Source organism: Alosa alosa, chromosome 2 (assembly GCF_017589495.1).
Source record: "Alosa alosa isolate M-15738 ecotype Scorff River chromosome 2, AALO_Geno_1.1, whole genome shotgun sequence".
Lineage (NCBI taxonomy): Eukaryota > Metazoa > Chordata > Actinopteri > Clupeiformes > Clupeidae > Alosa > Alosa alosa.
In genome coordinates this window covers 31,259,502-31,282,011 of record NC_063190.1, presented here as the reverse complement: position 1 = coordinate 31,282,011, position 22,510 = coordinate 31,259,502, and the positions used below count along the sequence as shown (strand labels likewise).

At 40.8% G+C, this 22,510-nt stretch overlaps 2 protein-coding genes across 2 annotated transcripts; both read left to right on the top strand.

Moving 5' to 3' along the window:
* The first annotated feature begins 4,350 nt into the window (after nt 1-4,350).
* si:dkeyp-72g9.4 lies at nt 4,351-7,223 on the top strand. Its single transcript, XM_048237350.1, has 2 exons — nt 4,351-4,623; nt 5,826-7,223. Exon 2 carries the CDS (start codon nt 5,828-5,830, stop codon nt 6,710-6,712), a length of 885 nt encoding a protein of 294 aa, XP_048093307.1. The 5' UTR covers nt 4,351-4,623; nt 5,826-5,827; the 3' UTR covers nt 6,713-7,223.
* Nucleotides 7,224-9,397: 2,174 nt separating this feature from the next.
* On the top strand, nt 9,398-19,298 carry kiaa1191 (KIAA1191 ortholog). Its single transcript, XM_048232820.1, has 9 exons — nt 9,398-9,572; nt 10,660-10,783; nt 12,065-12,157; nt 13,155-13,342; nt 14,128-14,248; nt 14,448-14,569; nt 14,847-14,947; nt 15,056-15,243; nt 18,854-19,298. The coding sequence occupies exons 3-9, from the start codon at nt 12,130-12,132 to the stop codon at nt 19,063-19,065; spliced, it is 960 nt and encodes a 319-aa protein (XP_048088777.1). The 5' UTR covers nt 9,398-9,572; nt 10,660-10,783; nt 12,065-12,129; the 3' UTR covers nt 19,066-19,298.
* Nucleotides 19,299-22,510: the final 3,212 nt, after the last annotated feature.

The following is a 22,510-nucleotide window of genomic DNA, read 5'->3' as shown; positions in this document are numbered from 1 at the left end:
TTACTTCACATCAGCAACGATAACTAAGCTCAGACTTACTTCACATCAGCAACGATAACTAAGCTCAGACTTACTTCAGGGACACATTTCAAGACCTGATTTACCACAACAGCACATTCATCTAGCCTACCACAGGTGCTTGCAAACGGTTGAAACAGACTCGAGCCCCCTGCTTGCCACCGGCCTCTTACACTTACCCTTGAACCATCTTCTTTCCTCTTTTTGTCCATCTGCTCTTTCATTATTTTGTTTGTCTGGCTATATTGGAATGTCTTTTGTATCTCTTGTAAGCAGAGGTAGGCACAAATACATCAAAAACTATTTTGTTACAAACTACAAATAGCTCATAAAAAAAGTAACAAAATAAAATACAAAATACTGATGTGAAAAATGTATTTAATTAGTAATTAGAAAATACAAAAAATACCCAAACAATAATCATGGTATACAAACTTTTAAAAGAAACTACAAGGCATATTATTGAAAACCTATCCCCAAGAGACAAGACAAACTATTTTCTGATTGGCAGGCAGGAGCCTATTAATTCTGTGCATTGGCGCTCCTATGAAGTAGATCTGGTAAAATAAATGTAATCACCGTCCCATGTCAATGTAAACGATGATTGAACTGACAACAAGCAGGCTTCGCAACAGTGGAAAGTGATAAAGTGAAATGAAAGTAGTACAACAAATTTCACAGGTCGGCCTCTTTAAACTGAACTGCATTTCCCTTTTTGTGCTATTAATGCATAACCTGAGTACCCGCCTAGGAACTCAAGATCATAGGGTCAAAGGTCATGGTCATATGGGGTCCATGTCCTAATGTTCTCCCTCAGTATCGTATCTGTATCGTTTTCAAATTTTAGTCTTGTAGCACTTGACACACCTGACAATTCAAGCTCCTGAAGTTTTTACATTTTTAAAAAGTTTTTGTTCTAAGGGATGATAAAACAGAAAAGACAGATCTAATGCTTTTAAGTTGTCTACATGGTGACATAAGATTAACACAAAAAAATGGGTTTACACCCCATGTTGTCCTTGCAAAGGGGTGATAAGGTTGACTTATCTTTGATTTTTTTCCAACCAGAGGGGATTGTAAAAGAGAAACGTTGGATCTATCACTCCTAAGTTGGTCACAATGTGGCATACTACTGCAAGAAAAATGATAATGGGTTTACATTTCATGCTGTCGTTCCAAAAGGATAATGAAATTGGCATGTTTATGGGCAAATCGTTATTAAGGTCAACTTGGGATCTAAATATAGGGAATTGCCCAAGGGATAGCACCGGGCACCCTCCCTGTTCTTATTGAGTAACTCCTAGGCAACAAGAAACAGCAAAGAAAAAAGCTTTAACCGACAAAACCAAGATCACCAAAATTCTGGCCTTCGGCTCCTGGACACCTCCTGGATAAGCCTACCCTATTAAGTATATAAGTATAAGTATATATACTCTTTTGATCCCGTGAGGGAAATTTGGTCTCTGTATTTAACCCAATCGTGAATTAGTGAAACACACTGCACACACAGTGAGGTGAAGCACACACTAATCCCGGCGCAGTGAGCTGCCTGCAACAACAGCGGCGCTCGGGGAGCAGTGAGGAGTTAGGTGCCTTGCTCAAGGGCACCTCAGCCGTGGCCTACTGGCCGGGGTTCGAACCGGCAATCCTCCGGTTACAAGTCCGAAGTGCTAACCAGTAGGCCATGGCTGCCCATGTTATTGTCATGTTATAGGTAGTATATTTAACTGAGTGATGAAAATATGTTGCTTATTTGAGAAAAAATTACAGATTTTTCTTAAGTATTTAAGTATTTGAAATACTCTAAATACAATCCTTCAAAGTATTTTGTTACAAACTACATTTGATTTTTTTCCAATCCTGCAAAATACAAATGACAAAATATATATTAAATTAATTAAATACATATTTCAAATACATCTACAGTAATTAAAATACTGCCCATGTCTGCTAGTAAGACTACACCTTAACTCTGTCCGACTATCTTCCTTTAGCTACAAGTCTAACTATCTTACTGACACTAGAGAGAATCAGTGCGTCTGCTACATGAACGGGTAAATGGATGATGTGTAAAGCTTCCCTGTGTGTTGAATTGAGAATCCCTGTCTTGCGATATAATAATGCAACCATGCGACCATTTGAATTTTCTTTCATCAGCTGTGGGCCTACTTGTCCCTACATCACACATTGAAAGGTCACCTTGGTGTCTAATTAGCATGCCCTCAACAACACAAAACACACCCCAGGATGCTCCAAGAGAGACATAAACAGCCTCCATCAGACACTGGAGTGAGGTGAAGCTGTCCAAAGACAAAAGAACCTGCTGGCACTGATTTCATTATTTACCTACTCATACCACCACTACATTATTTGTCCTCATTCATAATGAAAATACAGACTGTACATCAAAGACATCTTCAAGGTTATTGTTTATAAGGTATAACGTTGCTAAATTAAATAGTTATTGACAGGGTAGGAATTTCACGGCGGCCACGACGTAGCCCCTTGCGTTGGCCGTGATGCCCCTTTGAAAATCAGAGGTTTACAGGCCACGGTGGCCTTGGTGCCCCCTTCTTTCAATATTCTGCTTTGCGTCCTACTAATAGCGTAGCATAGCCTGTGGTCTGTCAAAATAATCGTAGCATTCACAGCGAAAATTAATTTAGTCTTTTACGCAGTGGAGAAAGTGACAGCGCAAGAAAGAAAGTGCGTCACAAGTCTTCTCAGTTGAACTACTTGCGAAGTAGCCTACTCATCATCACACAGACATCACAAGTATCACATGAAATAGCTTTTTTCTCATCTTTTAAATGATGTTAGCCGATAATTGCTGTGTTGAACGGTTCGCGAGAAAAGTAATATAATTCAATTTAATCATACATTCTACTGAAGGTTTTGCGTCCATGATCTCCCTACCCATTCATCTCTTATACTTCACGAACCCTTCTTTAACACATGACAAACCATATATCAGAATAAACAGCAGACCTTACCGAACACAAAGGTGTAAAGCAGTCCCCTGTACAGTTATCCGTTCCAGAGTAATCCAGTTTTGAATTTGCAGTAAATTTCGACATGCATGGATGTCTCCAAATTTGGGCTTTACGTTTTACAATGTGTTTAAATTGTTCCACATGATTTCATAACGGGCCAAATACAAAATAAATGTTCGCTTAGATACTGGTAAATCAGAGGACAGCTGACTAAGAGTTTGTGAAAGTAGCCTTAATGATCACAAAATGCTAAGCATGCATCTAGGCTATTTGAGTTTCTTAAAGCTGAGCTGTGCTTAAATTGTTCAATACATGATTTCATAGCAGGCCAAATATAAAATAAATGTTATATATAGCCTAGATATCTGTAATTATTAGATGATCAGATGATTTACAGTTCTATGTAATATGTCATGTTTCATGTTTTTGTAATGTTTCATGCAGTGATACAGGTCTACTGCAGTGAATAGGCTAAATACAACTTTGATCATTTTTATATGCTACTACTGTATAGTTAACTTTGGCCTTTGTGCCCCCCACCAAATATGCCCAACTGAAGGCCAAGTGGCCTTGCCCCCAGAATGGTGAAATTCCAAGCCTGGTTGTTGAAGTGTGTGCTTATGCCTTAATAATCTGACCTGTGTTTATTTTTACCCTGCCTTCTCTGATGTCTCTCATGAGAGTATAACTCAATGTAGGAGTATACTGCAATTCATTACCCAAAGTGTGAAGAGTGGTAATGAACTAACAACATTCCCTCTCTATTTGCAGGAACACTTAATATTTCACACTTGTGTTTCTCCAACCTTCTGTATCCTCAGTCTGACTGTTTCTTGTGGATGAAGATGAAGGGGCATTCTTGGGCTCTATTTGGCTGGTTCTGCAAAGCTAAATAAAATGGAGGGACCAAATAAATTGAGTGAGACGTGTTGCTGTGTTAGAGTAACATAAGTCCGATTTGACAGTGTTGTGGCCATTTTCCTCTCTCCCTCCCTCCTTCCTTATCCTCTCCTCCTCTTCTCCTCCTCCTCTTCTCTTGCCCTTCTTCCTACCACTGCCTCCTACCACTGCCTCACCTCCCACACTCCTCTCAGTGTCTTCACCTCCTCTCATCTCTCTCTCTCTCTAATCCATCCATTAAGCAGTGCTCCCTTTCTCCACACCAACAGAAACCCACTCGGCAAATGATTGTGCACGGCCACAGGGATGGGAATATGAGTCCTATTTTTAGCACCAAGGGAGGGATGAGGGAGGAGTGAGAGAAAGAGAGAGAGAGAGAGGTGTGCAAGAGAAGGAAAAACACAGAGATAGAGAGAAAAAACAGATAGGGAGGGAGAGAGAAAGAAAAACAGAGAGAGAGGGAGAGAGAGAAAGAGAAAAGATAGGGAGGGAGAGGGAGAGAGAGAAACAGAAAGAGAGAGAGAGAGGACGGGAGAGAGAGAGGACGGGAGAGAGACCTCGTCTTCATCATCCAGAGAGCCTGAGTGGTGTGTAGAGACTGGAGTGAAGGGCAGACTCTGGTGTGGCAGCAGAGGAAGCAGCAGCCAAGGCAGACGCTCCTCGCTCTCTCTGGCAGCAGACACCCAGCGCAGCCCAGCCCAGCGCAGCGCAGGTGGGGGCATTTGCCGAGCACTATGCACGCACACAACCTTGAGCTAATCACAGATCCAGCACAAGGACCAGGCACAGCAGCGCAGCAAGGGTTAGATCATATCATATGTCTAGGGGTTAGTTTGAGTGCATTTAGACATGCACAAACCCATTCTCTGGTCCTTGCATAATTTGTAACATAGACTGGCGTTAGTGCATATTGGTGTCAAATGTATGTATACAACGTAGGCTGTGAGTGCAAGTAGCTGTGCACGATGACTGCGCATGCTGTTTATAGTCAATTGTGCATTTATACATAAGTACAGCATACATTGCATGTATTGTATTGCTGTTGTGCTTTTACATCTCTTAACAATTTGAATGCATGCTAGTTTTGCAATTTGATGACTGACCCCAAAATTCAGTTTACCTGTAACGTGAATGTTTATGCGTCTGCTGTGGCTGTGAAATACACTTTTACAGTGTTAGATTGTAGATGTGTTACAAAACCAAATATTCATCTTTAGAGTGGGAAGTTGGATCGAGGAATGGAGGCGAGGTTGTTTACACTGCTCCTCATAATGGAGTGTGTGTGTGTGTGTCTTTGTGTTTGTGTGTGTGTGTGTGTGTTTATGTGTATGCGTATGCGTATGCGTATGCATATGCATGTCTTGTCTTGTGCATATACGTCAATATTTGTGATTGTATTTTGTCATGTGTTTGTGGATGTGTGTGTGTGGATGTGTCTATGTGTGTCTGTGTGTAAGCACAGATATATATATCTTGATTCTGCATTTGTGACTGTGTTTTTGCTGTGTGCGAGTGTTCTGTGATAGCACTGTAATCTGAGAACACTCCGACACTCCGAGGTATAATGGGAAAGACGGTTGCCATGGAGACAGGCTCAGGCATATTTTCCCGTAACCTATTTCTTATATTACCTGCATTGATTGTTTTTGTGCTGCTGCAATTACTTTGATACAACATGGAGACAATTATTAGAAACCAATGCAATGACGATCAATCAGTTAGATTGTGGGTGATAAATAGTTTAGTGGTTTACACATAATTAAAGATGCTTCTTCTTTTTGTTTATGTATGAATGTCTCTTCATGGTGTTTACATGCGGGGGTGTGTTCTGCACGATCTACATGGATGTGTGTGTGTGTGTGTGTGTGTGTGTGTGTGTGTACGTCACAAACATTCCTCTTCGCCATCAAGCAGTCATGCGGCCCAGATCTCGGCTCCTTGTGAAGAGGGGATTGCCCACCATCAGGGAGGGATATGAGGAGATGGTGCAGGACATGAACCAGGCCAACAGCCAGCACACACCGCCCAGCACCCAGCCACAGCAGTCTCTGTCCACGCAGGACTACCTGCTCTCTATCTGCCAGCTGGCCAGACCCACCTTCCCCTTGCGGGAACCAGATTGGGACATCCTGTCCATGGCGCCAATGGACATGTCCAAACCGTGCCCAAGGCTTCACAGACTCAGACGCAGAGACGCAGTGTGTCCCGTGTCCTCCGTCTCTACGGCGCTCACACAGAGGGAGAGCCAGGGAGAGTGTAGTCCCCCTGAGCCAGCCAGTGTCAGCTCCACTCCGAGCCCCATCACCGTGACCTCCGATCCGCTGGAGTACCTCTACAGTAACGGGGGTGCGGAGTGCCCGCAGGGGCTGGAGGGGAGAGGAGGACGCTCTCCGGCCACGTGCAGGCCACGCAGTGGCAGCTTCCCACGTGTCTCGTTCCCCCCTGACGCCCGGCGCAAGAGCAGCTGCCCCGAGCTCCGCCTGTCCGCGTCCACCAGCACCGTCGACGACACCGCCGCTCCTCCCGCCACGCTGATGCAGCGCTCGCCACTGACCAAAAAGAAGCAGAGCGGCGACCGCGGCGACCGCGGCACCTCGAGCCTCGCCCTCGTTGGAACCCTCAGCAAGCCCCACAGCACCCCTGCTGACTGGAGAGGGAGCAGCAGCCGAGGCAGCAGCAGCAGCAGCAGCAGCAGCACGGACAAAAACAACATGGTGTCACACTGGATTGCCGAGTGCCGGAGCGCGTGGCGGGAGGCCATGATCCACGCCTGCATGCTGCCTGCTCTCGTTGAGAAGTGAAGATGCCCTGGAGCAACTCTCATTAACACAAATCTCAACAGGATGACACACCTACACTTACACGGTGTACACTGCAAAATGTATCATAAAGACAAGTTAAAAATGTTTACTCTTCTATGTTACTTTAGGTATTTAGATTTCTCTTATAATTGAAACTAGATGCCATTGTAACAGTGCCTGTGAATACATAGTTCAGAGTTGAAGTACAGAGTTTAGAGTTCAATTGCATTTTACAGCAACTCTGTAGTTCTACAAAAATTTGGTATTGTATTTATTGCTTGTTTTGATTGTCCATTGTTTTATATGGTTGGGAATGACAAATAGCCTATATGATATTAAACAAGCAAACAAACAAAAAATGAGAAAAATTTCAGCTTGTCTCAGGTGAATACAGTGTATAGGCAGTGTTTTGTAAGATGCCTTTGCGATGTATTCCATATTCTGTGTTCTATGGTGCAGAATAACATTTTATTGTGAGAATAAAGTCACACCTGTGAGGGTGGTTATTATATCTTCCAGGTATCTCCCACAACTATAGCATCTTCAGTTACAAACAAGCATTGTAAATTACAGGCGATCTGGTTAATAGTCCAGCCTGAAATGGCAAGCATTGACCCTGACCTTCCGCTAAATGCTAAGATATACGCAGCATGTTGTCAGTGCTACCAACTGAGTAAGCAGCTCCCTCTAGTGCCAACGTCCAGTGGTTCAGTTCACAACTGAGCGCCATTTGCCTACAGTAAGGCCTCTTGATATGCTATCAGCCTACGAATAAAATATCAGTGCAGTGATGTTTATTTCTTATCTCAGAGATAGGAGAGAGTCAAACTGGTAGTTCTTGGATAAAAAGCCAGCAGAAAGAGGAAGTCATTAATGATTTATTTTGATTGGGAGATTTTGCTTTGGATTGAAGGCTTCTGCACTGAGTCTGTTTGATTTTGGAGTCATGTAGTATAAGTATAACTATAAGTATAAGTATAAGTATATATACTTTTTTGATCCCGTGAGGGAAATTTGGTCTCTGCATTTAACCCAATCGGTGAATTAGTGAAACACACTCAGCACACAGTGAACACAGTGAGGTGAAGCACACACTAATCCCGGCAGGGATGGATTACTGCACGGGCCTACCGGGCCCAGGCCCAGGGGCCCAAGGGGTCAGGGGGCCCTGAAGCCCAAGCCTTTGCATGGAATCATTGCCTCAATATCAACAAATCATGATGTATGCTATGAATCTGATTGAATTTAGTATTAGCCATCCCCAAAATGCACCAGAATACAGGAAATCACATCAAACAAATTAAAAATGTTCCCCCTAAACCCCCCCTCTCCCACATATATGACAATTAGTGGGGGGCCCTTAATACATCTGGGCCCAGGGGCCCGAAAGTTCATAATCCGCCCATGAATCCCGGCGCAGTGAGCTGCCTGCTTCAACGCTCGGGGAGCAGTGAGGGGTTCAGACCACTGGTCGGGGCTCGAACCGGCAACCCTCCGGTTACAAGTCCAGAGTGCTAACCAGTGGGCCACGGCTGCCCCATTTATACAGTATATATACCATATTAAATATTTGAAAACATATAATAAGATTATGATCTTTATTAGCCCATTATCATTATCATCATAATAGACAATGAAGACTTATTGGAAAGAAATTAGTTGTTGTTTTGAATTGTTAATGAATTGTTAGACAGGCTGAGGTAAAACCTTTTCATTCTTCATGCAATGCATGTAAAGACAACAAAGACAACATTTGAAGGCTACTTGGTAGTTGAACTGATGACAAGGCATAATCTCAGTCAACGCCTATCAACTACAATTCGAAGAAGAATATTAGCATTTTGTCCTGACCTTGCAACTTGTATTGCAGAAGTGCATGGTATTGTCATGCCTTGTACTGTTCTTCATCTTTCAAGAAAGCAAGTCTCGGTTCTCTTAATTTTGTCCCTGTTGAGATCTTCTTGGGTGTGGTCATAGTGTGATTACAACTGTATTTACATTTGCATCAGATATATCATAGAAAAGAACATGGTTACACACAGTGCAATGCAACAGATCATTACACTTGATAAAAGAATGATTTGATCAAGTAGATGATGGCCATGACATTTGCAGGAATTATTTCCATGTAAGTCAAAGATAAGGTGTGTGTGTTTGTGCCAATACCTACTCTGCTAGAACAACTCGTTCATGGAAGAACATTATTTTACACAGTGAAACTACAATGTTACTCAGAAACCAGAAATAGTCTTTTGATGTTATGGCCTATTTGACATGCATATATTGGCAATATGTTTTCTAGATGTTAAAACTGCCTGACAAATCTGACTTAGAAAATGGATGATTGATTTCTTATCTAGCCCTTCATGGAGAACTAAACTGCATACACATCTGTTTTACAACAGATTGTTTCCAATGGAATCTCTGGGTGATCTTAATCGCTACCAAACTACCAACACATCGCAATCTCCAGTTGATATTCCTATTATACTTCTGATTTTCTTTAAATAATTTTCTTTGACCCTAATTATCCATTTAGATCATATAGCCGTCGGGCGAACATAATAAAGGCTACATGAAAAGATACAAAGTTAATAATAATAAGTTACATTGTAACTATTAGGCGTTTCCGACAAATTGATAGGCTACATTTTTTGACTGACAGCTCAGACTCGGTTCTAAGTTACTCACTACTGCCACCCCTTTTGCCCGTGTTTACGGGAAGACATGGCAAAGACGATGTTGTCATCTTTTCTGGCTTTTCAACTAAACTGTCATTTCGCGCAGTTACAAGTGTCTTTGACAACCATGAAGGATTGTTAACCTCTTTGCAGGTGGAGCAGCAACAAGACCACATCAGGTAAAGAGATAGGCGATTGTTTGCACTACTTCGTGTCCTTTGCTAGATTAGATAGCTTATCTGCTAGCGCTAGCAGGCCAACTGGCTAACTGTTGACCGTTGTTAATCAGCTGATTTTATTCAGTCGGTTTTAAAACGTTGGATACCATAGGTAGTACACTATCGTTTTAAAGTGACATAGTTTGTTATCATTATGGTTTCTTCTGTATGTTGTGTCTAGCCGTCTAACGTAGTTACTGCTAGAGGGTAATGCTAGTGATATTCTACCTTAGCTAGCAAGTGTATTGTTAGCTTTGTTAGCCGCAGCAACAGCTGTATCAACGCCATTCATTGTCATTGGCTGGAATCGCTGGCCTGAAAGCCAGTAATGGTATCACTTCAAATCAGACTAGACTAATACGGTGCACTTTTTAGCACGCATATTCTTGACCTAAACGTTCGAACACTGTTTGTATTGTTCATGGATATCACAGAAATTGTTTCATACGTTGTGCAGCCATAGCAGAAGAAGGTATTATGTAACAGCATTTTCTTCTGCCTTTAATCCGTGGAGATGTCCACAGTTCCCGTTTGTCAAGACGCAGGATTGGCTGTTGTCTTTTAGTTGTAGTGACACATAAACGCTGCAAAAACTTAATTTAACATTACCTTGACGTTGCAGTCTCACCAGCCATTGATTTCCCAACATTTATTCATGACACATTACAGGGCATATGCAGCATGCTGGGTAGCGGCGTGGCCTGTGCTGGAAATGTCAAAATCCAAGAAAATAATGAATGAAAAACTGAAACGTAGTGGGTGGCACCCAATTTCTTTAATCTGAAACAAGGCATTCCTTTATCATCATGATGAAAGAAATTTGTCATATTGTTTTAGATGTGTCACTAGAATAGAAATTGTATAATAACTATTTGGCTTGACCTAAATATCCTGTTTTTGCTTTGAACCTTAGTGCAAGCTGCTTGGTAGGACTTAGTAGCAGGTTACATCATCTCATCAAATAAGGAGAGCAGGTCCTTCTCTTGTGTTGTGTGACACTGGCTGGGTCTCTGGATCACCTTCCCTGTACTTTTTGGTTCTTTTCCAGCTCATCCTCAGCCAGTGCTCCTCCTGATCTCCCACAATGCTCCATGCGCAACCCCCACTCTCTGTGAGTCAGCAAGAAATTCCTGTACTTTAGCAGTGGAAATTACATCTTGGCCTTACTCTCAGTAAGTATAGTGCACAGTCAAACGTATCATTGTGCCTGAAAGCAGATAACAAGAAGTTATATCAATTCTGTTCCACATGTGTAGCCCGTGTTAACTGTGTTTGGATGTACCATTGACCATGATGCGGTATTCAACTACACAGATGTTCATATTGCTGTTACACAGGTTTTATTCTGTTTTTCTTTCAAGCTGTTCAGTTGTGGTTAAGTAAGAATCTCCTTTTAGAAAGCAGTATTTTAGGATCTGTAAATCGTGATTGTGAAGGTAGAAAATGGTTCCAAAAGTCAAAACCCTTTAAACATTATCTGGTGATATAACAAGTAAAGTTAAGTGCTCAGTTAGTGAATCAGGAATTTTGAACACCATCCAGCAAACTGGTAAATGTGGAGGACCTTTGGATTGCTTATCGACCTTCGTAGTAGAGACCCGTTTCAGTACTGTTTGGTTCGTTTTTTCCATGTAGAAGGAAGAATTGTTCCACAGTAAGCTTATTGTTATGCCAGACATGCATAACACAGCACACTAAACTTATGAGTGTATTTGCTTATCCTGTCTGTCCACACACATCCTGTTTCACTGCACACTGTCTATCAATACTTTTTTAAAAATCCATCAGTTGCCAGTACAGTAGACCTTAGTGTTGGGGCACATTTAATTATAGTCGATTAATGCCAGGGGTTGAAACTGCCATTTCAAAATTATTAAAGTTTCCACTTTTTATTTGTAGTTAAATAATAATATAGTAATAATTGATTATAATATTATAATAATGTTATTCAACAGAAGGTAAGACCAGAATAACTATGCTACCTTTTAGAGTTCAGACAAGAGCAGGTTTGCACATCTCCGTTGGCTTGAAAGGATAGAATATCCAGGATTTGCAAAACATGAACAGTAATCTAATTTGGAATTGGGTGGTTTTAGGGCTTTGACATTTTCATTCACACAGCTTGCATCATAGAACATCCCGGTAGAATGACTTAGACCAGTTTACAGTCAGTACATCTTGTGATTGTTTCCAGACAGAAATCTGGTCAAAATGACTTCTTAATGACTGCATAACCCTTTCATTGGGGACTAGGTGTTACCATTTTATGAAGCAATATGTGTGTGGATTGAACACAATAATATTATGCCAGATATAAATGTATCATCATATTTAGTGAGCATTGTAATGTTCTGTTGCAATACATGTACTGTGTACATGTACAATACATGTACTGTGTTTGAGTGATTTGTTGTGTATGTATCATGTTAATTTTGATGTAACTGATTCAATAGGTTGGTCCTACTGATTGACCTACTTCAGTCTCAGCTGCCTATTGCATTTCTTCACAACTGAAACAATGGTATCAAGATCAAATGACTTTCCAGGTAAGCACGGCCACGGTTGGACCGGTTAGACTGTATGACCCAAGGTTATGGTTATGGGATTTGGCAGATATATATATTATATTAATTTATTGTTTACCATAGTTTGTGACATGCTAGTTGTACTCATTTAATGATGATCAAAGCTTGTCCCTATGACTCCTTGATCCTTTTTTTTTTTTTTTTTTCAATTTATAAAATCAAATCTGCATTCCATGCTGTAAAGCTCCTGCTGCCATCCTTGGTGTGCTAATAACAATACTCATGCTAATTAAAGCAGAATTGTTTTAAAACTAATTTGTCATTTTAATAACCTGACTTGCCTTTGTTTCATTCTATCCACATAAGGATGGTATGGCATGCATGAATACTATTTTTTGTTATTAGTAAAATGTACGGCAACCAGTGTATTTGGGGCAGTTCTGTAAAACTTTTCATATTCTGTCTAGTTTTTGTCCAAATACTGTAAACAGTACAAGCCTCTCTGATGTAGCAGTTAAACATTGAAAACAGTACTCTGTTTCAGTGACTAACCAGCCTTGCATGTGTTGAACGGTTAATGTTTCGACTTTGTCTTGTGTGTACCTTTTCCACAAGAGGTATGGGCAGTGTTTTGATAATAAGTACATATAATATATACTCTTTTGGTCCCGTGAGGGAAATTTGGTCTCTGCATTTATCCCAATCCGTGAATTAGTGAAACACACTCAGCACACCGTGAACACACAGTAAGGTGAAGCACACACTAATCCCGGCGCAGTGAGCTGCATCAACAGTAGCGCTCGGGGAGCAGTGAGGGGTTAGGTGCCTTGCTCAAGGGCACTTCAGCCATGCCTACTGGTCGGGGTTTGAACCGGCAACCCTCCGTTAACAAGTCCGAAGCTAACCAGTAGGCCACGGCTGCCCCGTTGACATAAGAATCTGAGAGAATAGCATTTTTTTTTTTAAGAACATCCAGGGTTGCTGGTTATATTCATAACTGTTTTTTGTACCCCCCCAGCCCTGGAAGGGGGGCCCTCCGATGGCATGTTGGGAGGGATGTCCATCCCCAGGGGCATGGCCCGCCGTGCGATGAGCTATGACGAGAGCCTGGAGGGGCCCATGTCCCCTCTCCCCTCGGACATCAACATCAGCAACCTGTGGAAGAGGCCCGTCATTCCTGACCGCAAATTCCAGCGACTCGCTGAAGTTGGTCCAATTCCCTCTGTACATTCACTAAAAGCTGTATTTGTCAGAATTATGTGAGATGTTGCTCAAAGAAAATATCCGCATCTAATTTTCTTTAGTAAGGAAATTAATTTTCCTGCATTTGATCATGTGGGACTTAGTGCGAGTAATCTTTGGCAATGTTCACTTTGGCAGCTGAGTTTTGAGTTATTTGCATATCCAATTAAAAATCTGATTGATTTTTATGATGCTTGCCTTGTGAAATTTTTGGAAAGTTGATCTGGCCAAACCTTCCAGATGATGCGGTTTGAAATGTGGTTCTAATTGGACATCTGGAGAGGTCTTTCAGCCTGGCCATAGAAAGGATGGCTTACAGAAACTCTTATTTATTTGTACCTTTTGGTCAAAGGCAAGCTTTGCTCTCACTATGCTAGGCACCGTTTCACTGGCAAGGCTATGCCTTTCATCAGAGGCTAGCGATTAAAACAAAAGCCCAAAACCTGAAATAACATTACATCACTCTGAACAGTTGTTTAATTGGAGGCAAAATTAAACAGCCAGATTCTCATACTGCCAGCTGTTTCCATATGGCCAGCTCAATTCACCAAGTTTATTTACATGTCTTGAACACCACCATACAGATGTGGTATGCTTGTTTACAAATAACACTGTGGATAGACAATTCCGGAGCTTAGACATATAAACAAAAATAAACAATAAGTGAATGCAGTTTGAACATAGCCTTTGATCTATAGTTGTAGTGATTTGTATGCTTGTAGTAACGATGTTTCATTTCCCCCATTTAGGAGGATGAAACAGGAAGTGTGCTGACGCATACGCCCTCTGTTGATGTGGAGTCTGCCAGACCTCTGGTTCCAGTGGTGAAGGCCAAAGCCTCCTCTGTCCTCATGAGTTCCCTTATTACCAGTAAGACGAGACTCTCACATGAACTCGGCACAGTTTAACATCACATTCATTTGTAACACTTCCATGGAATATGCGGTGGTGGTCGTCATTATGAAATACTTTTTTTACCCAACTTTATGAGAATTCAATTTTAGGACTATGAATAACAGAGACATTGATTTCAAGTTATGAGACTAAAGTCGTACATCTGGTCTTTCAGAGCAGACGCAGGAGAACATCCACAGGTTTGAGAAGCAGGCTGGTCTGACTGACGCAGGCTACAGCCCTCACAAAGGTCTGGTAGATGAGACCCACTATCACCGCATGGCTGATTCAATACACGTGAGTTGTCTACCCACCCTTTGTTCATGATTTCAGCTGCTCAGTGTGGCATTCATATGTTGATCCAAATTTTAAATCCTTCAGTAACAAGGGATAAATAACGTATGGTATACCCATCACAATATGTATTGTTTTATGTATATTTAATCTGAGACTCAAAATAGAGTGATATGTATTCTAAAGTTTAGATTAGATTGTGTGGTTACATTTTTGTCTAGGTAAAAATTGAGTACAACTAATCTGACATTTCTGTCCTTTCTGGCTGTTTGTCTTGTAGAAGATGCACATGCAGAGTACTGACCTTAAAGAGGACAACCAACCATCTGCTCAGTCTACTCCAACCACCACTCCACAATCCTCCCCCAAACAGAAGCGCAGGTACAGAGCTTCATGTGCCATGCAACACAGGCTGAATGTTTAGCATGACATGAGAGGGGAAAATATGTATTGTATGTGTGTGTGTGTGTGTGTGTGTGTGTGTCCCAGGAGCTGGTTCAGCAGTCAGGGTTCTGCAGCGTCCATCACCAGCTCTGATCTCAGCACCAGCTCCTCCAGCTCTAGTGTTGATTTGGGAGCTGGCGAAGGAGGGGCTGTGGAACGCTGGACCTTCTTTGGACCTCGCCTTCCTGCGCAGAAGCCCACCATAGACCCCAGCGCAGAGCCCACCGGTGCAGGTAAGCTTCCTCGTCCAACAGCTCTTTCTTTCAGTCTCTCTCTCTTTCTCGCTTGCTTTCAGTCTTGCTCAGTTCTCGCTCATTCTTTTCAAATTTAATTCAGTTAATTCGTTGTCCTTATATGGTCAGCACACATCAACAGGGATTTTTGGACAGCTTCCCTTGTCTTATGGTAAAGTGTCTGAGAAAAGGAATGTAGACATCTCTATTATACAAAAGTAATTGAATCTAAGTAACTGGTAACAGCTTGACCTGTTGTCTTAGTTAATGTGGTTGATTCTAAATGATTGATTAGTAGCAGTAGCACTAGCAGTAATTGCACTATTTGCAGTAGTATAACAACATTCAATGTTATTTATGGAAAGTGCTGGTGTGGTCACAGACGAAATGGGGTGTCCCTGGCCTTGTCATCACTGCAAATGACCCAGGCTTGTAATGCAAATAACAGGTTTCCTTGTTACTGTTCAGGATGATAATTAAGTCTCTGTGATCCTTTCACTGAGATGGTTCTCATAGAGCTATTCATTCTCATTCTACAATTGATTGGCCATAATTTATGACACCAGGACATAGACCTTTCCTTTGTTGTGGTGATTACCATTTAGGAGATTCCTGTGACCATATTTGGTGAGCACAGCAGACACTTTACCTAGATGGTGCTTTGTAACATGTCCTGTATAATTTGGGGGCAGCCGTAACCGAAGGGTTGCCGGTTCGAACTCCGACCAGTAGCACCTAATCCCTCACTGCTCCCTGAGCACCGCTGTTGCAGGCAGCTCACTGCGTCTGGATTAGTGTGTGCTTCACCTCACCGTGTGTTCACTGTGTGCTGAGTGTGTTTCACTAATTCATGGATTGGGATAAATGCAGAGACCAAATCAAAAGAGTATATATACTCCAGAATTATTGGCACCCCATGCTAAGGTTGACTAAAATGTGGTATAAAAAATAATCTGTTGGTGATTTATTGTAATCTCACAATGAAAACAAATAGGAAAAATCCAACCTTGAAGGGAAGCAAATTTGTTTTGAGAAAAAGGAAAATATCATAAAGAAATAAACATTTTTAACAAAAACACATTGCTCACAATTATTGGCACCCCTTCTGATAATACCTTCTTAAGCCTCCCTTTTCCAATAAAACAGCTTGTAATATTCACCTATGACACCCCATAGAGTTGGAGAATACAAAGCAAGATATTTAAGACTGTTGGTCTTTACAAAATCTCCTCAGATCGTCCAGATTCCTAGGTCCACAGCACACTTGTGCATTCTCCTCTTTGACTCACCCCACTGTTTTTCTGAGTTTAAATCAGGTAAGGGGACTGAGATGGCAATGGCCGAAGCTTGATTTTGCGTTCAGTAAACCATATTTGTTTGGATCTGGACTTTTGTTGTGGTTCATTGACCTGATGAATGATCCAATCATGACCAATGTTTAGTATCTTGGCAGAGATTGACAGATTTCCTTTAAAAATGTTCTGGTTTTTCATGTTGTTCGTGATACCATGCACCTTAATTAGATTCCCAAGGCCTTTGGGAATAAAAACAGCCCCACAATAGCACAGCCTCTCCACCATAATTCTCATTAAGTATGGGCTTCTTTTCAGTATAGTCATTCTTCTATGTACGCCAAACACACCTAAAGTGTTCCTAGCCAAAGAGCACAATTTTTATGTCATCTGACATTATTACACGGCTCTTCATAATGCTGAAGAATGCTCCATTCACTTGAATGGGCCTTCCCAATGTTCGGCTAAGTATAACAGACCGCTGTTTTTCTATTTCACAAAGAGTCACATCGTGGGGAGTTTTATTGTTTCGTTTTGGCAAGTAGCCGTGTAATAAGCGGGATAATGTATAGAACGCCGGTCATTATTGGGAAAATAAGTCCCTTCAGGGCAGAACAAGACCCCTCCACTGCGCGTCGGGGTCCGGTTCGCCCTGTCGGGACTTATTTTCCCAATAATGACCGGCGTTCTATACATTATCCCTTACATAAACCACACTTACAGACAAAGTCACTGTACCATTCGTAACTCCTGGCATTTACATTGGTAATTAAATGACTGGACAGGCGTTTACCTAGCATGCCCTCTAAAAAAGCTATTAGCAGTGAGGTCACTTTTAAAGATTGTTTGGGGAACTTGGTGACCCCAAGATGACCCCTTTGTCTGTAACTCTCCAATAGTGGTCCTTATGGAATTTTTTGCCTATCTTACCATCCTCCATACTGTACGTGGGGGCGAGATAACCATGGGTCTTTGTCAAAGCATGTTTGTTACATTTCCTGTTGATTAGAACCTTTTAATCATTGTTTTAACTGTAAATATAGGCATTTTCAACAAAGTACCTAGTTTTTATAGATATTCACTGACTTACAAATGTCAACACAGTTTCTTTTTATTTAAATTTAGTGTATTCTCTTGTCTTTCTGGTGTTGAAAAATGACAAGAGGATTTAGCCTCTGTGTCACTTTATTTTCATACCTTCAAACCCAGACACTCTGATTAACTTAACAAAGTTGAAATCAGATGGGGAAATGCTTCAGATTTTCTAGGGGTGCCAATAATTGTGAGCAACGTGTTTTCGTTAAAAATATTTATTTCTTTATGAGATTTTCTTTTTTGGTTATGGTTATGGTTATGGGACTTTGCAGACGCATTTGTCCAAAGCGACACACAAATACAAAAAACAACATAATATTTAAAATATAACAGGGAACAGATTAGAATGTTGGTCAAACTATTATAAGGAGAATAGCAATAATAAACAATGTCAATTCAATAAATAGCCTAATAAAATAAGCAATAAAAATGAGGAGAAAAGCAATAATAAACAATAATGTCCATTCAATCAATAATATAAAAACAATGACATGGTAAGACTATATAAAACTAAGGCTTGTGGTTGAACTTGGTACTTCGTCTCCCTCACCCAACTCATATGGATCTGCGCTGCCAATAAACTGTAATTTCTCGAAACATCGCACATTTTCTTGTGGTCCAAGTCCTGCCCTATATGCCTTTGCATCTTAGACGCATTTTGATGAGCTTTTCTGTTGTTTAGACACGGCTACAATCACGTAAGATATCCAAAGTGCATAATACTCCATTGTACTTCATTCACGAGTATACATCAACATGGCAGCGTGCTGGGTTACCATGGTTACCGGCCAGAGCGTGGCGTCCGTGCAAACCCCTAATATATAAATTCTGGAGGGTACTGTATACTACATATATATATTCTGGAGGGTACTGTATACTACATATATATTCTGGAGGGTACTGTATACTACATATATATTCTGGAGGGTACTGTATTCTCTCTCTCTCTCTCTCTCTCTCTCTCTCTCTCTCTCTCTCTCTCTCTCTCTCTCTCTCTCTCTCTCTCTCTCTCTCTCTCTCTCTCTCTCTCTCTCTCTCTCTATATATATATATATATATATATATATATATATATATATATATATATATATATATATATATATATATATATATATATTCTGATACATACATGTATATATATATATATTATATATATATATATATATATATATATATATATATATAATTAACCACCATGATTAACCACTTCCTTGTCTCTGTAGCCCACCCAGCGGGGTTCGCATTGCAGTCCTACAAAGGAGCCCAGAAGCCGACCCCTATGGAGGTGATGAAGGCTCAGGCCACTCGGCTGGCAGAAGACCCTGCCAAAGCTCCCAAGATGGAGATCCCCACCATGGACGGCAAGAGGCAGATGACCCGGCCTCACAAGCTCAAGCACCGCGACATGAACGTCCTCACTCCCTCGGGTTTCTGAGCTTCTCTCTCTCCACCCCCTGCTGCCGCCTCATGTTGTGGATTTTGCTGTCCTCCTGATCCTCTTGCTATCATGTTGCGTGCATATATGCACTGTAGTATTCCCTCCCTCAGGTATGAGCTACACCAGGCGCGTAACTGAAGCGTTCCGTTCGCGACGCGTAAAATCCATTTCAGATGAATGGTCTATTTTTTTCGAACGTACGCCCCACTGTCACGTCTGGTGTAGCTACTTCTATTGATTATAATGGAAGCTAATTGTTGCAGCAGGCGCCTTGTTTAACGGAGACGCTATTACAGTTGGCGCCTGGTGTAGCTCAGCCCTCAACCCCAACCTCATTGGAACCCCAGTAAGCTGTAGGTCTGTCAGTGAAGTGCTCACAGTTCTGCCTCGCCGACGAACAGTAGCTGTTAGTAATTAAGTAAGTAATTAATGTGTTGTTCGTGTGTTGAAGTATTGCTGTTTGTGCCATTCTATTTTTATTAAGTTTTTAACCTGCTTCTTCATTTTACCTTTTGTTGTAATTCTGTTTATAACACATTGTGTTTTAATGAGTCATTTGACATTTCCTTTAACATTCCTTATCTGAATGGTGCAGCGTTTTGTAATAATTTATGTTGTGTGATGCAACATTTGACGATCAACATTTTAATATGTGAGCTTTTTCATTGGAATGTTTATTTTTTTCCCCATTATTTCACAAGGGCCTCAAAAGCGATGAAACGGTTCCAACAAATTTCTGATGTCATACAGAGACACTCATTGTGATTGGTTTTCTCTGTCTGCTGACTGTTCTTATGGCCAACTATTCTCTGTGATTTTGAATCAGTGGTCCTAAAGTTTCACATTCTATCAATGAAGTTATTATACCTTGGAAAAAATCAAATAACAAGGGCATTACGTAATTTATTTTGATGTATTTAAGGTGTCTAGAAATTTTGTTTTCATTGGTCCAATATATAATTTGGATTCCAGATGTTGAATGAATTTCAGCTCAGTGTCCTGAACACACGTGTACATACCTGAATAAAACAAATCCTAAGTGGATTATCTATGCTGTCATCAAAAACATGACATCTGTGTGTTTTTAAAAAATATATATTATTATTAATCAAGCAGACTGTAGATACTGTCTCCAAGACATGTCCAAGATCAAATTCACCACTTTCTATTTGAGGAAAACATCTCTGAAGTCTAAGGTTTGGCCTGTTGTTGCAGATATAAAAGACCAATGTAAATGTTAATTATGATACAGCAGTAAAGGACAGCTAACACCCAACCAGCAAATCATTACATGACACTGGAAATAGGCATAACTCTATTCTATGGGTGTAAAGTATTTGTACAGGATGTAAGGTTCAATACAGAATTGTACCAAATGCAGTCTTTTAACAGTAATCAGCAGTAGGCTTTTTTGCTTGCGGACCATGTTTTAAATTAAAGTTCCCACACAAACATATTGAGTAGCGGAACATACTGGTATGTCAGTTTAGTCAATTGAAGAATCAGAATTAGTACATAGCTAGTTGTCTTTATAGGCAGATAACATAGACCCTCATACTCAATTGAAGGACAAGACAAAGACTAACAGCAACAGTCAAGACAAGATATAAAAGGACAGATAGTTCTGTGTGTGAGGCACTTAAAAGTGAGTACAGCCTTGATTTTCCATGAGACACAATTGTACATGAGACTTAAAGTTCAAAAATGTGAGATGTTCCCTTATTGTGGGGGACAGGCTACAGTATTCCAAAGTGTATTTCCCTTTACTGACTATATGGTTGGTCCTGTGGTGCGTCTGAAAGGTATTACACAGTCCTCTTTGATGGCCTACTACTAAAGGTCATTCAGTGGGGCAGGGGCAAGATGATGCAAGGCATCATACAAAACAATCTACAAAACAGGCATACTTAAAACATTTGAAATTCTCAAAACTCAATAGTTTGTGTTTTTCCAGTATGCTACAATGATGAAATGGCACTTTTTTTGAAGGGTACTTCAATAGACTTAAATGTCATACTAGTTAGTGACCAGTAAAACAGTATTGGAATGTGTCACCTTTTGTGTTTTGTTTTGTGAACACCATACAGACTGCTTTGCTGGTGTTTAGATAAAAAAAAACATTTTCAAAATATTAGGCTATTCCCATTGCGCATCAGCAATATAGTCAGTGAATTTTAGATTAGCAGTACCTACAGTGGATGTTGTGTACCGCTACACCAATACTCTATTCCCTTTGAAGTGAACCTGAAAATGTAACATGAACTTGGCCTACACTCTGAGAAGGTAAATTGAACAAAACACTTGTGTAAACAGTGTTGTTTAGATTGACAAAATGCAATAAATGGCAACCCAGCAACATGCAAGACCTCTGTGGTGGTGTTCTCATTGATGACCATATCGGTGACCTTCTCAATGACCAGCTGGGATCGGCTCTTTGCATTCACTTCTTTTTCAACCGGTAAACAGGGTTAGTCCAATAATATTGTCTGGCACACTGAATTTGTTTCAACCTGAACTGAGGATGAGTCCAGTAAGGATTCCTATTATACTGTTTTCTTCTCTCGTGGTAAGCAATATCAAGCCAGTAAGTTTCTCTTTGTTGCTAATGCCATCTGACAGCACTTTTTCTCTGTTGATCTGACATCACGCAGATATACCACTGCTCAGAAGTATAGAGTCACTTTGAAATGTCCTCTTTATCAAAATAAAAGCGCCAGACATTTCTAAGTGTACCCCAAACTTTATAATGGTGGTGTATATATAGTACACATCTGCATTACTTCTAACTATTGCAGCTGACTTCTAGGCTGCTAGTGTGGGTTTGTGGGTCTTTTTTTTGTCACACAAGCTGAGTAGTTTTTAAATTAATTATATCCATGGACGGGGCCAATACATGTAATACATGCTTTCGTTCTCTTTTACAAACACTTGACTTTTACTGCCAAAGGTACCATCAGACAACCTCTCCCCACCCTGCAGGACATCTATACTAGAGGAGTACGGACAAGGGCCCGAAATAGGTCAAGCAGACGTCTAAACCAACTGAGGCTTTTTTTTTCCTCACGCCATCTGCATCCTGAACACATATCATTATTTAAACTGCACTTACATGGTGGACTTGCCATACTGCACCTACAGACACGGCCCTTTTTACTCCCTGGGTCATTCCGTGTCAAATCAGATAAGGTTGTTGCTGCACCGTCTCAGATTTTGTTCAAACCATGTCTATATCCAGAACGGATCCCAAAACCAAGGCCTGTAAAATATCTCAATTTAAGAAGAATATATATCTTCAATTTAAGTTTGTACAGCATGCTCATTGGTTTCCTACAAGGCCCTAGATTTGGGGAAAAAGCGCAGAAAACAGTGTCATTAAGTTGTAGGATTAAGTTCCCCAAGTACTTGTAGGCTACGTGTAATCGATTACTTCTTTTAATTCGTT